The sequence below is a fragment of the Rhagoletis zephyria genome, unplaced genomic scaffold (genome assembly GCF_001687245.7).
Source record: "Rhagoletis zephyria isolate East Lansing unplaced genomic scaffold, Rhagoletis_zephyria_1.1 Rzeph_scaffold_01195, whole genome shotgun sequence".
Lineage (NCBI taxonomy): Eukaryota > Metazoa > Arthropoda > Insecta > Diptera > Tephritidae > Rhagoletis > Rhagoletis zephyria.
The window spans coordinates 126,858-139,086 of NW_016158279.1; the positions used below are offsets into that span (position 1 = coordinate 126,858).

At 38.4% G+C, this 12,229-nt stretch overlaps 1 protein-coding gene across 1 annotated transcript; it reads left to right on the forward strand.

Annotated features, from left to right (window-relative positions):
* The first annotated feature begins 238 nt into the window (after positions 1–238).
* Positions 239–10,336, forward strand: LOC108363123 (vacuolar protein sorting-associated protein 13B-like). The gene is made up of 15 exons (XM_017616393.1): positions 239–1,138; positions 1,203–1,806; positions 1,873–3,226; positions 3,290–4,179; positions 4,263–4,467; positions 4,545–5,167; positions 5,225–5,685; positions 5,751–7,142; positions 7,217–7,373; positions 7,436–7,657; positions 7,724–8,772; positions 8,875–8,960; positions 9,147–9,411; positions 9,471–10,229; positions 10,299–10,336. The coding sequence occupies exons 1-15, from the start codon at positions 462–464 to the stop codon at positions 10,300–10,302; spliced, it is 8,748 nt and encodes a 2,915-aa protein (XP_017471882.1). The 5' UTR covers positions 239–461; the 3' UTR covers positions 10,303–10,336.
* The last annotated feature ends 1,893 nt before the right edge of the window (positions 10,337–12,229 follow it).

A 12,229-nucleotide genomic window follows, 5' to 3' on the forward strand; every position in this document is an offset into this window, starting at 1 on the left:
TCATTTATCAAATTTAGCACTTTATCAAGTTTTTCAATAGTTTTTCACTTTTGATGAAGATCCCTTCTGATAATTTGAGATAAACTGTTAAGAAACAAAGCTCTAATAAGAACACCCATTTTTGCACGTTTTCCTTTTGTTTATATCAGTCTATTATGGTATTTTGTTTTTATTTGCTGTTTCTAAATAAACACCCGGCGTAGGATGTGCCAATCAGCGCAAACAGGTTTGACAATCAAACAGCTGTTTGTTAACGTCATATTAAAAATTCTGCAGTTGATAATTGTTGGCATTTTTTCACAAAATTGGTATCAGTAGTGCAATTTGGAGATGTAACCTCACGTAAAATTACATAAAAATGCACTAAAAATTATTTTAACAGTTAAAGTAGTTAAAAAGGTTGTGAAGAGACGAACTATTCTAAAAATACCAGTGTACTCCTGCAAGCACAGCTAGCCAAGATGTTTCGCATCGAGTCGTACGTTACGCCGGTCATTATGGAGTACGTGGCAAAGTATGTGAAGAACATACGATCAGAGGATATGCAGCTCTCCCTTTGGGAAGGTGAAGTCACGCTACAAAACCTTGATCTACGACTGGACGTACTCGAAGAGGAATTGCAGTTGCCTTGTGAATTTTTATCAGGCCATGTGCATGAATTGACTATACGTGTACCGTGGACTAAGATCACTTCAGAACCAATACGCATTATAATTAATACAATTGAATTTGTGCTTAAGCTCAGACGTTACAAGCCAGATGATGTTTCGTCAGCAAGTTCATCACCACAACACAAAGTTGGCGAAATGGCGAAAAAGCGCAAGCGCGCAAATGATGATCAAAATGCTGTACAACAAACAGCAGGATCTGGAATTGTAAACAAAATAATTAACAACATTAACTTGGAGTGCCACAATATAATACTTAAGTATGTGGAAGACGATATTGTCGTGTCAATGAACGTGCAACTTATGCAGTTCGGCGCAGCAGATGAGCGTTGGAAAATGGCCATGACAGATGTTCATCCTGTAAAAGTGATGATGCGTAAATTAGTCAAAGTATCGGACCTTACCATATGTATGGATAAACGTAATTCAGCTGGACACATTGAAGTGTGCCAGGAGCCAATATTATATAGGTATCATATCAAATTCAATTTATGTTTGCAATTGTATCTTTATGTATGTATTTTTTTTTTGCAGATGTTCGTTTGAACTGCGCATACTGCGGAAATATAACACCAACACGATGGCAAGTACAAGTGTAATTCGGGTAGGAATATTTACAAAATCGATGGACATCAATATTACATCTATGCAATTTCCAATGATTATGCGCTTGGTAGACATAATGACTGAGTTTGGCCGGCCAAATGGAAAAGGCTTACTAATAGAACAAGACGAAATCTTCGAAGACCAAGAGAATGTTGAAGCTAATAGCACTTCACTCTTACTTTGGGCCTGGAATAAACTGCCATCATTATCATTTGAACCTGGGGAATTCGATGAGCCTACTGACGAAGAGGTTACCGGTCATTTAAGAGATATTGGTGTATATTTGGAAGAGTTAAACATTAATCTAAAAAACTCTGAGTTGATTGTGGATACTTTTGTTAGTAATACTAAACGCATTAAGTATACACCCATTGTACGTTTAACCCTCGGCGGCTTATACTTTGAAAAAGTCTCATGTGAAGAGCAGAATTGGCGTAGTACAAAATCAGGCATCTCATATTTAATAGTCGATCCTTTGGGTTGCTACAGAGTCGAGGATATTTCCGAGTCGGCATTGGTTTCGAGCGCTTCTGTAAAATCCCTATTATTTCCAAATCATTTTCGTATAGTAATTTCTACTTTATATATTAATTTTCAGTTGGAAAAAGACACAGGCTTTTTGGATAGTAGCCTCTTCGATGAAAAGGCCGCGGCGTTTAATCTCAGCACATTCTTTAACTACGATGCGTACATGTTACAATATACTGACGAGTACTTGCTGAAGCGCACACCCATTATTGCTTTTGATTCCGTCGAATACAAAACCCCAAAGCTTCGTGATAACCAGCAGCAAGAACTCGACTTGTCAACAGCAGCTGTAAGGGACACACATCTCGCGTATCGTGTACTTTCATCTGGTCTCACGTTCCGATGGAATCAGTCTTTTCGACAGGTTAAACAAACAATACAAGATTTAATTGATTCTTACGACTACTCAGGCTATCATGTAGACCAGTTAGATATGGCTGCGCCGAGCAGCTCAAGCACATCCAAACTGCCACCACCACTAATGGAGGACTACGATGAGCTAATGACATTCATACCGCTTCGCATCTATAAATTTGATTTGAAAAATATAAACTTTGAAATTTATATTAGCACGGAACCAGCAACAGCCACACAAAAGGGCCAACATCGACTGCCGAGTGCATTAAAGCAAGCTATGCCCTACTTCTTGGCACATATTGAAAACTTAGATGGAACTTTGTGTACACCTCTGAATCCCGATAAGCTAGTGCACACTACCTGCCAACTACCGGAAAAGCCACACGTCCTAATCGATGCTTGCTACAACAACTACGCTATCCATATAAAACAGTTCACCTTATCAATGGAGAACAGGATGCGGAAGACTACTGCCAGATTAATGCATATACCACATATAGAATTTGTGTATTCTGACCTTTTGCAAAAAAAACATTGGAGGGAAGACATACTTATACCGACAAGAAAAGCCAATTTCAATTGCGAACTCATCATTATTGACTTTAATAAGCGTGATTTAATAATTACTGAGCGTCTTTTAAATTGTGTGCTTAGCTATAGGCCGTACTTATTGTGGAAAATAGCAAATCAATCGATGCAGTTGATGAAAAACGAATTACATCCAACTTTGCATACCGAGCTCAAAGGCATTCACGCCGATATCCAATGCTTCCAGAGCTATACCTCTGCATATGCTGAAGTCTATGCATTGCTTTCATATGTGGTAACTTATTCAAACTCCTGTATATCAAAACATCTCTTGCTGGACTCCGAAAAAGGGAATAAACCGAAGAAATGGCTGATGGTGAGCCTGCAATTAAATCCGGAGGGCATCCACTTGACGCCAAATAAAAATGAAGAGCTTATCGCGCTTGCCATATGGGTGGAACCTAGCTCAATATTTGTAGATGTTGCACTGATCGAGTTTTTAAAATATCAAGAAGATTACGATCACACTGTTGAAAAAGGTAAGCAAAAGTATAATGTATAAAATTTTTGAATGATTTTAACTAAACAAATGTTATTTTAAGAACCATCGAGCGAGGTAGAATTGCACACTCAGCAGCTTCACTCACATGCTCCATCACAAACACATGCCAGCTCTAGCCAACCCCCCCGAGTGCACACAAATATAACTGCAGCAAGTGGTACAGGTGCAGGTCCACCTCTTATAAGACGCTCTTCACGTAATTCTCTGCCCTCCCGCAAAATTTCACATCCTGAAGAGACTATACACTTTAGCTCCGAACGCGATGACAAAGTTGATATGGATGCATCGGTCAGCATATTAGCACCGACGTCCACTGAGCCAACGCCCAGCCCACTTTGGCAGCAAATCAAATCTTTAGTTGTCAGCATAGATCTCGGCCACATAAGGCTGCATATAGCAGAAAAAATTAAGTGGTATAGTAATCAAGAGGATATAATAAGTGAATATACCCAAATTCAATTACCGAAAATAGCGATGCGATCCACCAACGCCGAAAATTTATCACGCACCAATCTCCAGAAGAAATTCACAATACATACAACTCCGAAGGACACGATAAATTGGGTGATTGCCTTGTATGGGCTAAGTATTAAAAGGTGCAATTGTCCCGATCTGGGTTCTGTATTGCCAGATGTGTATACCACAATTACTATTGTCGTTACACACAAGACGCTGTTGAAGTCGGATTTAACTTCAACCACGTCAACACTAGCTAGTTCTGTAAAAGAAAAATCCAGTGAACACATTAATGAAGATATGAGAATGTCCGCACATGTACAAGGGGAATCATCTCCGGCGCCACTAACCGAAACCACAAAATTAGAATTTACTTCACTCTCAACGCAGCCACCAACCAATTCATTGGAAGTTGATGCCATAACAATCCATGTAGATACGACGCCTATACATTTTCATGTATCGGAAACGAAGGTTTGTCGACCCCTGCCGTTTTATAATTTAATTTAATTATTATTTTCGAAACGGTTGAATTAGTAAACATTTTATATTTGTAGTGCAAGGCATTACATTTACATATGGAGATTCTGAGTAAGGTGGTCACACTAATGGGACCGATGGCACAATTAACCGCAAGCACACAAACCCATACATTTCCACCGCCTATGCAAGTTGTAACTGCATCCGAGGAAAGTGCTGCAATAAAACAGTTTTTGGAGCTAGAAACTAGTTCGTCAGTATCCTCGGTGTTCTTAGAAAAAAGTAAGCAAATGAAATTTTTAACGAAATGAAAATCTAAAATCTTAATGTGGAGCATTGATCGATTTTTTCTTTCTCAGAAATTCCAACAACCTATACTACTTCTCTATTTTGCCAATGGTCCATTGCGAAGATAATTTTTGAAGTTGCTGCACAAGAGCGCAAGAGTAAGATTGTTTTTGAATTTGAAGACTTACTTTCAACAGTTGACCAGCGTCAAGATTTTACTAAGTTCACCGGCAAGGTTGGGCAATGCAGCCTAACCTATTACATACCCGATATCAATGAGCCTGGCACATGGGTGATCCACAGTGGTTTGTGTTTGAAAATGCTCGGTGAGGTGGCAAATATGCCATTCTTCAATATTGTATACACTTCTGTGGGGCTTAAGAGCTTTTACACGCGCATCGGCGTCAAACCGAAATATGACGCTAGTCGCTCAATAGCTGAAGTTATAGTTACAATCCAAGCAATGGAAATAATAATGGATTTGGAATGTTTAAGGGAATTTGTTGGTTCTTTGGGTGTTCTTTTCGTGGCCAGCGGCTGCAAAGCGTGTCCTAGTGCAGAGGTGCATAAGCTGGTGCACGCAAATCCGCCGACTGCTTCCGACCTTCCGCTGATTCATTTGGATAGCAAGGGATTTACTATATACACGCCTTTAGCAACAGAGCGCGAGTGTTGTACAGCGGTTATTTGGAAAGTAAATAATATCAAATGCTACTTTATAATACACATTATAACAATTATATTTACTTAGATTGAATCCATTAAAATTACACCCAATTTGGAGAATCCACTCCAGCGCAATCCCTTACGCGCCGATGTGTACAGCAAAGCGGCGCAATTAGGATTTCTAAATACACCCGGTTCGCTGGTTGAAGATCGTCAATATGAGTTGGTTTTACAAAATCTTTCGGTGTCTACTGGTGACTGGATGGAGATTTTGGGTCATATGGCACAGCAAGCAAAAACATTTCAGCATTCAAACCCAGCGGTGGAATGGAATTCCCAAAATCGAGATTCGTCGCCTTATATTGCAGATATTTTCACGCATTTCACTTTTATTGGTATCTTCGCGCCTTGTATCGCTTACAACAACGTATTGATTTGCGGTCAGGCGGTGGAATTCAATTGCGCCTCAGATGTTATCGCCACACTCAATACAGATCAGCTCTATGCGTTTGGCTGTTTTATATGTCTAATAAATAAACTGTTTGCGTGAGTTTGTGTGCGTATTATGTACAACATATTCATTACATAACTTTCTATCTCTCCAAATGTAGTGTTGCCAAAAAAAGTAATAAATCAAGAACTTTTGTTCCTGCGTTGAGAATGCTAAAAGCGCAGCCATGTCAGAGCGAATCTGGCAGTATTTCAAAGACTTCTAGTAGTTCTATACAATGCGCTGAACTACTTATTCTTCCGTTGAATAAAAATACCCGCAACTCTGCATCAGCGTTTGAACCAATAGATGAATATACCGAGCACAATCTGAAAACCGACTCCGGTATTCACTCGCAACAATCACGGCAAGAGCACCTGCCTCAACTCACATCGGTCACCGATTCTGCTGTTCGCAAATTCCCTCAAACTGTTTCATTCATAGCCGGCACTTTCACCATAAAGTTATATGAGGTTGTTGGTAAAATGGCAGACACTTCCGAGTCAAAAGGAAAATGCTCTGAAAAAGTAGCTAGGTTGCAATTGGCCCCGTTGCTCTCCTTCTCGGTGTCTCAGCCGAGCTTTATGTTTACGCAAAATATCTACGACAGTATTACGCAGATATCGGTTTTCAATTTAAATATCCAATCAGTACCCGCCATGGGATCACATACTGATGATGCCAACCCGTTTTCGGTTGAGTTTTTGGACACAAGGCCTGGCGAGTTGAGTACCACCGGCATACCGCCTCCACTAGTCACCTTACGTAAACATATAACTAAGCAACGGCTCGTCGAGACCGACGTTGAAGTAGCAAGGCCCATAATCATTACACTTCTGGAAAGTCAAACGATAGTTCTATTGCACAATAATTTAATCTTGTACCAAACCGTTTTGCAAAGTGGCTGTCTCGACCCACGGACAACAAGAGTTGTACAAAAAGCGTCTAAAATTATGCTCATGCGTAATCAGTTCTACGACTCTGACCGACTGCATGCAAAGCTCGATAAAGTGGTGCTGCTGATGAAGAATGAAGGTGATTACGAATGTAAATTAGTGTGCGCTGATACGCACTTCAATGCCACCTTCTTACAGCGCCCAGAAAAATCGATTCTTAAAGCCTCTTTTGGTGCAGTACATGTGCAAGTGGGCGAAAGAATATTTATTCATCCAATTTCTCTGCGTACAACATTTACTTTTGTCAGCGAACCGTGGTACTATTTACCGTTGGTGAGCGGCGCAGTCAAATTGGATGTGGTGCATTTGGATGTAGATATGAGTGGAATAAAAGAGCTGCAGCGCACCCAACGAGGACTGAATAGAATGGCCGCTGATGTCAGTGAGCAATGGTTGAGCTTTTTGAGCAACCGCCCTCCAATGGGAAAACCGGCAGAAGTGTCTGCTGAAAAGTTGGTTCCTATGAAAATCTCTATTAAAAATTTGCCTGAACTTAAAAATGCAAATAAAAACAAGGAGAAATTGACACGGGAGGAATTTTATCAAGACGACCTGAGGTAACGCCGATACATGATGTTAGCGCATCTGTGCTATATCTAGATACATTACGTAGCTATCTTTCTATTTATAGGGCTGGTGCATTTCAGTTTGTCGATATGACTACAGACACTTTCCTGCCGCTACCTTATCAAATTCAAATAATCAAAAAGAATTATGGCATTATTTGTTGGCGTTACCCTCAACCAAGGAAAATGTGTAAAATTCATGTTTTTCCAGTGCCAATGGCGGTAAGTGGATTTCGTTTGGTTCCTTTCTTTATTTAATTAAACTTTTTTTTCCCCCCCAACAGGCCCAAAAGCCAATTAATATACGCTGCCAAATGGAATATTTTAGCGAGTCGCATGAATGTTTTCTGCATTTCAGTGAATTTTGGCTTTCCGAAACCGCATCCAAAGATATTGTATTGCCTGAGCGTGAGATCTGTGCCAACATTTGGCGTGTTGTCATAATGCAATCTTTAGTCGCCGTGAATGGCGAATGCTTTGAGCCCAGTGAAGAGGAGGAGGACAAGGTATATGCAATTCTTATAATGCTGCACTGAACTTTTACAATTGCTTCTTTGCATATTCCAACACAGATTCCAAGCTTAAAAATTGAGGAGCTCCTCAAAATCGAAAGCAACGACGACGAATTCATTTTACATCCAAAAGTGCTTGTAGGCTGCATGCGCATTGACACGGCTTTTCAATCGGAAAGTGTACCTAAACTGCAGGTGTTGCTCTCATGTGCGTCGCTTCAATTAAAATTGCTCAATCAATCCAATAATGAATACAATTTGCCACCCGCTTTGGCCGAATATACACTGGCTCCGTCCAAGCAAATAAGTCAAGCGTTCTTGGTCGTTTCAGTAGAAAATCTGAGCATACATGCGTCTTTCAACACCCCAAACATTTACAGCGTAAATAGCAGTTTGACCGTAAACGTGAAATGTCTAGATTACGGATTTTTGAATATGCTTTCTGTGCTAGAGGACGCAACTTTGCAGAGCTACGTTAGCGTAAACCAACTAAAACGCACCTTGAACATCAACGCAGTCTTTGAAAAGTTCCGTATCAATATTGGCCCATCAATACTTCACACTTTACTCTCATCGCAGGTGCATTGGCAAGAGCTATTCCAAACGTCTGAACCTCAGCAATGTCATGTACTTTTGCCGAAATGTATTATTGTGAATCGTATGCATGCGGTGGTATCCTTTGGGCAAACAGGCACCACAGAACGCATACAACTGCAACCGTTGGAGTGCAGTTTATACAGTTTTAGCAGTAATGGCATCAACCAAGAGCTTTCCTTTTTCATTGCTGACAATGAGATGCGCATTACTGATGCGTCGCAGTCGGTTGCCATTCCCTTCAAGTTCGATGGTGAGCGCATGCTGCAAACTATTCGTATCGGCGATAAATGTCTCATCATAGAGTCGCAAAAACTGTCATCCACTCAGGTGGTAGTGCTGCTGAAAGGGCAGATTGAGCTTATTTCCATGGTACCTCAAGAGTTGCATGTAGAATTTCGATTTGACGAAAACCAATGCGACGCAGAGAAGCGACCGCTTCAGTATTTGGTAAAAAAGGAAGGTTACGCATCATTTTACGCAGCGGTACAGCGTGTATCAAATGTATCAATGAGGTATGCGCTTCGGAGAAAAATCTTTAAACTGCAATTATTTAAAATTAGTATTTTGTTCTTGAAATAGCGGTACATATACTTACATGGTTTTTATCGTTTCAGACTGAAGATGTTGACTCCAAAGGTGAAAGGACGCACTGGTGATATACCCCTAAAGCCGAATAAAAAATTGCCATGGCTAGTGAAAGGTAGGTATTTCTGGTGGTAACTAATAGGTTTGTTCCACAAGCTACTTGTAGAAAAACTTGAGCAAAGTTCAAACTGTCAGCGTATATCAAACAAACTTTATAACTTATTTGTGGAATGCGTATGTGTAACCTAATATTGGAAAGGAATATGGCGCCTATTTTTTATTTTTTTTATATTTTTTTCAGTTCCCACATCAAATAACGAATTTGTTAGCTTCTGGGTTCGTGTTGTACGCGAAGATATAAATGAACTTTGTAATGAAGCGTTCGAGCCGCAGCGTATACTCGTCACAATCTGGCCCATATTTGAGGTGCAATCGCGACTACCATGCGCTCTGACAGCCCAAGAGCATTCATTAGGAAAACATTTTGAAATTGAACCATGCGGACGATACGTACTTGATGTACCTGCTACACACCTAACTGAGCACAAAGTGACATTCCAAACCAAGTAAAAATAAAAGTTAATGAAACAATTAAAAAAAACTTAATTACTTTCTCTCCCCTTAGATATCCTTTGAATTGCGAAAACAGCACAGAGCAAACACTTTCATTGAAATCGATGCAATGGAGCACTTTCTTTTGTTATGATGAGAAAAGCTGGGGTATAGACGACGCGGTCTATAAGCTCAAAACTGCACAAATATTAAGATCAAAATGGCATCTCGATGATGAAGACGAGTTACGCGTGAAACGCACCTCCTATTGTACCGGTACCGCGGATCTATTGTATGTGATGAAACCGGTAGAAGAATTTTCATGTTCCACATGTCTGGAAGTAACATCCTGGGCGTTGTTCGTCAATTCCACTGGCATAGATGTTGGTATAAGCATAAGTCAATCGAAGAAGCGCACCCTTATCAAATCGAATTGTCTTGAAATGCTGGGAGAAATCACTGGTTCATTCACCGTAGATTTAAACATGGAAGATGCGGGCGTAAAATGGGTTAGCTCAATGCCAATTTACTGTAATGGTATCAGTCAGGGTGCGGCGCGTGGACATGTTTTGCCCGATAACGATAGTATAGATTTTACTATTGTGCATGATGAAGAAATTTATAAACTTGTGCTGGAGTATAGAATTAAAAATGAGCAGCGTGTATTTCGCCTCCGCCCAAAATATATAGTTGCCAACTTCGCGAAGTGCAAAATACAATTATTGGCCTTTGCAATGGATCACAAGGAGAGCGCACAACGACAAACTCTGGAAGAATTTAACGTCGGCGCTACGAAACTGGAATTAACAGAGATACAGTGGGCGGAAAACTGGTAAGTTTAAATATCTGGTTTCAAAAGAGTAAATAAATAATTGCTATTTTTTCACTGATATGCTTTCAGTTAAAAATAAAAGTTAAATTTTGACTTTTATACTTTCGGTCAAAAAGAAAAGTTAAAATTTCACTTTTTCATTTTTTTGGTCAAAAAGAAAAGCTAAAATTTGAACTTTTATTTTTTTATTTGTTTTTGTTATTTATGGCCTTATAACAATTATATTCAAAAATTTTATTGAGCTTGAAACTGTTTTTAATGAAAATTTTTGCGGGAAAAATATTGTTTTAGTCCATGGTGGAATAATAACAAGGTGTTTTCAGTAACTTAACCTCACTTTTTCGGCAGGTCTATTCCGGTCACGCATTTTAAAGTAGTAGAAAAATGTATAATTGCAGGCTTATAAGCCCGAATATATGTTTGTATCGCTTGGACATACAATATTGTAACTTTAAAAAAGTAAGAGCTGTAAAATAAGGCAATTTCCTATAAGACTGTAAATTATTTTTTAAATAGACTAAAACACATAAATATCGATAATATAATCGAATTCCTAATTTAACCATGCAGCCACTCTATTCTGGTGTATCAGTAGTCCATTTGGTTCAATGTTATGACAATGCAGGAAAAGTTATTTGATATAAAAAATCGCCGTTCCATACGATTTTTGTGTACGTCTTTTTCCATTGATAACCACGATATCTTTTATTTTTTACATTTTGAGGACAAAAATTATACAAATCCAACAATTTTAAATATTAATATCGTTCTGAAAACACCAAGTTATTTAAAAATCGCGATAAAACGAATTATTAAAATGGAATATGTTAGATACTATTTCGCAACTAATAGTAGTTTAAAAATTAAGATCGGCAGCACTGAAAATAAGCATGCCGATTTTGTCAAAATTACAACAAACACGTCGCTACTGACAACTCCTGGTTATTATTCCACCATGGTTTTAGTCAAAAAGAAAATTTGAAATTCGATTTATTTTTTTAGTCAAATATAAAAATTAAAATTTTACTTTTATTTTTTCAGTCAAATTTTGAATTTTGTTTGTGACCTTTTTTTTGGACCGAAAATAAAAGTTAAAATTTTTATTGCTATTTATTTCATTGTAATCGTTTAAGTTAAAAACGTTTTATTGCTATTTGAAAAATCCCTATTTCTGGTCTGATATGGAAAGGAAGATCGAGATCTTTGGAAAATCCGTATTTATGGCCCGATTTGTAGAACGTACATATATTACTTACAATGGAAAAAATAACTCCACAACAGACTTTGTCGTTAGGTGGTGCGGGGGTCGATTTTGGTTTTTTTTTTTATTAACCACTAATCAAAGCTTGCCTTTAAAATTTTTAATTACTTGTTTCCTTTGTTTTGAATAAATATTTACGGTGTTCACGGTATGTCGTAAGCGTCGAAAGGTCATAAAGTCGTAAAATTTTGCAATGTAACATAACGGTTGAAATGGTTTTAGCAGCGCTTCGGAGCAAAGGTGTTTTTGATCGCTCCACTCCTGTATTTTACTTCGCTCTTGCTCCACTCCTGCTCCCAATAAAAAAAAACTTTTTTGTTTATTAATTTACATTACGAGCCCTAACAGCCAAAAAACGTAGGCGAAATTTTTTTGAAAATTTCACATGTAGTCACTATGTAGTCGTTATATGTTTTTGGCAGAGCTGTAAAATGATTGAATCCATAGGATCTGCATTCACTCGACATTCTTTTAAAAATTTTGATTGTTTGTTTGTATAAAAAAAGCCTCATTCCTGAGTGGCTTAAAATGCTTGAAAACAAATAAACTGTGTTGTGTTTTTGAATGGTAGATTGACATTCAGTATGGAATGTGAATGTAACAGAAGCATTCGCACACACACATGATTGTATATTTAAAATGAATGCACACGTTTTTACCATTCAGTACTAATACTTTTTTCCCAGGGTTGAAATATTTTATACTTTAAAGTTTAAACATATCTGGAATTGAAAAAAAA

Coding starts and splice junctions, on each gene's coding strand:
- LOC108363123 (XM_017616393.1), top strand. CDS start 462: ATGTTTCGCATCGAGTCGTACGTTACGCCGGTCATTATGGAGTACGTG. Junction 4,180..4,262: donor TTCATGTATCGGAAACGAAG/GTTTGTCGACCC, acceptor TTATATTTGTAG/TGCAAGGCATTACATTTACA. Junction 4,468..4,544: donor CTCGGTGTTCTTAGAAAAAA/GTAAGCAAATGA, acceptor TTTCTTTCTCAG/AAATTCCAACAACCTATACT.